This window comes from Fukomys damarensis, unplaced genomic scaffold, assembly GCF_012274545.1.
Source record: "Fukomys damarensis isolate Sample0158 unplaced genomic scaffold, DMR_v1.0_HiC HiC_scaffold_19, whole genome shotgun sequence".
NCBI classification, from domain to species: domain Eukaryota; kingdom Metazoa; phylum Chordata; class Mammalia; order Rodentia; family Bathyergidae; genus Fukomys; species Fukomys damarensis.
In genome coordinates, this window is record NW_022900931.1 from 65,126,672 (window position 1) to 65,130,695 (window position 4,024).

General features: G+C 59.4%; 1 protein-coding gene across 2 annotated transcripts in view; it reads left to right on the forward strand.

Annotated features, from left to right (window-relative positions):
* Nucleotides 1-4,024, forward strand: part of Ap2a1 (adaptor related protein complex 2 subunit alpha 1) — a 25,831-nt gene that overhangs the window by 18,041 nt on the left and 3,766 nt on the right. For both annotated transcript variants that reach the window (XM_033765894.1, XM_033765895.1), the window contains exons 8-14: nucleotides 1,218-1,368; nucleotides 1,957-2,125; nucleotides 2,212-2,349; nucleotides 2,504-2,686; nucleotides 3,154-3,251; nucleotides 3,545-3,776; nucleotides 3,864-4,021. In XM_033765894.1, the coding sequence (XP_033621785.1) occupies nucleotides 1,218-1,368; nucleotides 1,957-2,125; nucleotides 2,212-2,349; nucleotides 2,504-2,686; nucleotides 3,154-3,251; nucleotides 3,545-3,776; nucleotides 3,864-4,021 (1,129 nt within the window). The remainder of the gene's footprint in view (nucleotides 1-1,217; nucleotides 1,369-1,956; nucleotides 2,126-2,211; nucleotides 2,350-2,503; nucleotides 2,687-3,153; nucleotides 3,252-3,544; nucleotides 3,777-3,863; nucleotides 4,022-4,024) is intronic.

Genomic DNA, 4,024 nt, shown 5'->3' on the forward strand with positions numbered 1-4,024 from the left:
AAAAAAAAAAAAAAAAAAAAAAAAAAAATAGTGCTGAGGCTGTAACTCAGTGCAAAGGCCCTGGGGGCAGGGACATAGGACAGCGACTAGTTGAAGAAATAGTGCAGCAAGCTCCAGGCACCTCTGTCTCCACTTGGCGGCAGTATGAACACTGTGCTGTTCCCACGAAGGCCTGTGAGTGGACTGCGCACATCCTAACTGCCCTTGTGTCTCTGCACAGATCTCTTAAGACCTAGAACACTGTACTAAAACCACAGCGCCATTTTCACACCTGAGACGATTCAGAGTAACTCCACTGTGGCACCTGATCGTCCAGGATGGCATTATTTCTGTGGCTTAACAATATACAGGTAGCCAAAGTCAAGCTCTCCTCCTGTAAAGAAATGAGGATGTATGTCCTGAATGCCACGTGCCCCCCAGGAGCACAGTGCAGTGAGTTACCTTCCACATTTCTTTTACTCCTTTGATTTTGCAGTGCCAGGGATGGAACCCAAGGTTACAAGCACATGCTCTATCACTATTTTTACTCTTTTTTAAATTTTTGAGACCAGGTCTCCCTATGTAGTTCAGGCTGCCCTCAAACTCACCTTGGTCCTCCTGCCTCAGCCTTCCAAATGCTAGGATTATAGATATGCGCCCCACACCCTACTCTTACTCTTAAGAGAACCCCCTATGGATCTGTTTTTGTTTTTGTTGTTGTTGTTGTTGTTTTGTACCTGGGATCAAACTCAGGTCCTGGAGCTTTCGAGGCAGGCGCCGGAACCACTGAGCTAAATCCCCAGCCTGGACCTGTTTTTGAAGGAAGTGGGGGGCTTGTCTTGTGATGTGTCCCCCATTCTAGATTTGCCGATTGCGGCCTTGGGGTGTCCTTTAGCCCCTTCCGCATCCCGTGAGTCAGCAGTGGTTGTGTCCCCGTGTGAGTAGCTGGCGCTGAATCACACACAGTGGTCGTCTGAGCAGGTGGCTGAGGGCTGTGCTTTCTGCATGGCTCTCATTGGGGAGGCCGGGATTTGGGGTCGTCTCTGAGCTCAGGCATTGCCTGGCTCTCCAAGAAGCCTAATGCGCATCCGTGCCACAAAGGGGAAACTGAGGCTAGCAGGGGTGGTGGGCAGAGCCCAGGTCTGCAGATGGGGCCTGCGTCTCCGGGGTCTTTCCACCCCTCCCCAGGGGGCTGGAGAGGAAGGTGAGAGCTCGGCCCGGCGTGCCTGTCTCCTCAGAGGACGCGGCAGTGAAGGGGCGGCTGGTGGAGTGTCTGGAGACCGTGCTCAACAAGGCCCAGGAACCGCCCAAGTCCAAGAAGGTGCAGCACTCCAATGCCAAGAACGCCATCCTCTTTGAGACCATCAGCCTCATCATCCACTATGACAGGTGCCACCCTGCCCCCGGGGCAGGGGAAGGGGGAAGGGTGACAGGAGGTGGGGTGCGTCGGGCAGAGGACGGTGTGTGCGGTTTCCCCACTGCCGGGCATGGTGGTGCATGCCCGTAATTCTATCACTCTGGGAGGCTGAGGCAGGATAGTGAGTTTGAGCCCAGCCTGGGCACACTGACAAGTTTGCAAGATCCTCTCTCAGAATTTAAGACATAAAATGGGCTTGGGGGTGCACCTCAGCACAAAGCCCTGGGTTTAATCCCCAGTGATCCCAGAAAAAAAGCTACCCCATGGGCCGGGGATTTAGCTCAGGGGTGCCGCCACCTGCCTCGCAAGCGCAAGGTTCCGAGTTTGATCCCTGGCACCAAAATAAAAAGCTTCCCCATAAGGTTGGTGCTAGGGCCATCGGGTGGAGTTAGTTGCTGCCTGTCTTTGTTTGCCCAGCTGTCTGAGTCCCCAGGAGAGGCAGGACTGGGTCACCAGGTGGGCAGGGGTGAGACCTGCAGCCTCAGGGATATGAGGGCCGGCTCAGCTGGGACTCAAGTCCCCATTCCCTCATGGGCCGTTTCCCTGCACACGCATGGCAGTGAGCCCAACCTCCTGGTGCGCGCCTGTAACCAGCTGGGCCAGTTCCTGCAGCACCGGGAGACCAACCTGCGCTACCTGGCCCTGGAGAGCATGTGCACACTGGCCAGCTCGGAGTTCTCACACGAGGCCGTCAAGACCCACATCGACACCGTCATCAATGCCCTCAAGGTGCGGCCAGGGCCTCGGTGTCCCCGGGTGGCCAGCCCAGTGCAGCAGAGGCTCCTGGAGCCCAGCCTGGCTGTGTTCTCCCGCAGACGGAGCGGGATGTCAGTGTACGGCAGCGGGCAGCAGATCTCCTCTATGCCATGTGCGACCGTAGCAACGCCAAGCAGATCGTGTCAGAGATGCTGCGCTACCTGGAGACGGCGGACTACGCCATCCGGGAGGAGATCGTGAGTCTTGTGGGACTGGGCCTGGACCCTGGGTCTGAGGAGGAGGCTGGGCCTGCAGTCAGAGGTCTCTCCTTGAGTCAGCGGCAGCCTCAGCTCCGGGTACATGGGTGCTGACTCCCCTGGCTCACACGCCCCCACCGTCCCCCCACCACAGGTGCTGAAGGTGGCCATCCTGGCAGAGAAGTATGCCGTGGACTACAGCTGGTACGTGGACACCATCCTCAATCTCATCCGCATCGCAGGCGACTACGTGAGTGAGGAGGTGTGGTACCGTGTGCTGCAGATCGTCACCAACCGAGATGATGTCCAGGGCTATGCTGCAAAGACCGTTTTTGAGGTCAGCGTCCTCCACCTCTAACCCCTCTGGCAGGACAGATGCCAGGCACAGATGGTGGCTGTGGGGCCTGCCCACACCGGGCCACCGTCCTGTTTTTCCTTTACCAGTGTGGCCTCAGTCCCATACCTTTGTTTTTTGGGGCCTCCCGGGGGACGCATGGGAACTGATATGCAGCTCCACGGAGCGGCTATGGGTCGCTGATGGGTAGCGGCCCCTGCCTGAGTCTTGGAGGTTTCCCACTCCCTGTCCCTCAGGAATGGGGGCCCAGTGCTGCCCCATTGTACTTCCTGGATGAGCGGGAGCCAGTCACTTACTCTTGGTGCCTCAGTCTCCCCATCTGTAATCCTTCAGAGTTGTGAGGATTCTGGCCGTTAATGCAGGGCCTTGCTCTGGGCTGGGCACGCAGGAGCCCCCAGGGAGCAGGGCCAGTGACCTTCTCCCTCTTGTCCCCTCCCTGCCCGCCTCAGGCCCTCCAGGCTCCAGCCTGTCACGAGAACATGGTGAAAGTTGGTGGCTACATCCTCGGGGAGTTTGGGAACCTGATTGCTGGGGACCCCCGCTCCAGGTGAGGGAGCCTTAGGCTCAGGGTGAACATCTGAACTTCTGAGGGGTCTGGAGCACCCCCAGGAGCCCCAGGGCTGGTAATGGCGGAGTTCCTAGGCATCTTCCCGGCCTGTCACCGACACCCGCCCTCCCGGAATCTGGGACAGTGCCACGCAACCTCCACGGCCTTAGGTCCATGGAATTGTCAGCCCCTGGGGCAGCAGGTGGTCCAGGGAAGGGCCCTGGGGGGCTCCCCTGGGGAGTTTCCGTGGGGCACTCCAGTCCTGCTGACCCACCCCATCCCCACCCCTTCAGCCCACCCGTGCAGTTCTCCCTGCTGCATTCCAAGTTCCACCTGTGCAGCGTGGCGACTCGGGCCCTGCTGCTGTCCACCTACATCAAGTTCATCAACCTCTTCCCCGAGACCAAGAACACCATCCAGGGCGTGCTGCGGGCCGGCTCCCAGCTGCGCAACGCCGACGTGGAGCTGCAGCAGCGCGCCGTGGAGTACCTCACCCTCAGCTCCGTGGCGAGCACCGACGTCCTGGTCAGAGCCCCGCACCTGCCCTGGGGACCCTTCCTGTCCCCGGACGGGAAGTGTCCTTCCCCTGACCGTGCCCCTCACAACCCGCAGGCCACGGTGCTCGAGGAGATGCCACCCTTCCCTGAGCGCGAGTCGTCCATCCTGGCCAAGCTGAAACGCAAGAAGGGTCCAGGGGCCGCCAGCGCCCTGGACGATGGCCGGAGGGACGCCAGCAGCAGTGACATCAATGGGGGCGTGGAGCCTACCCCCAG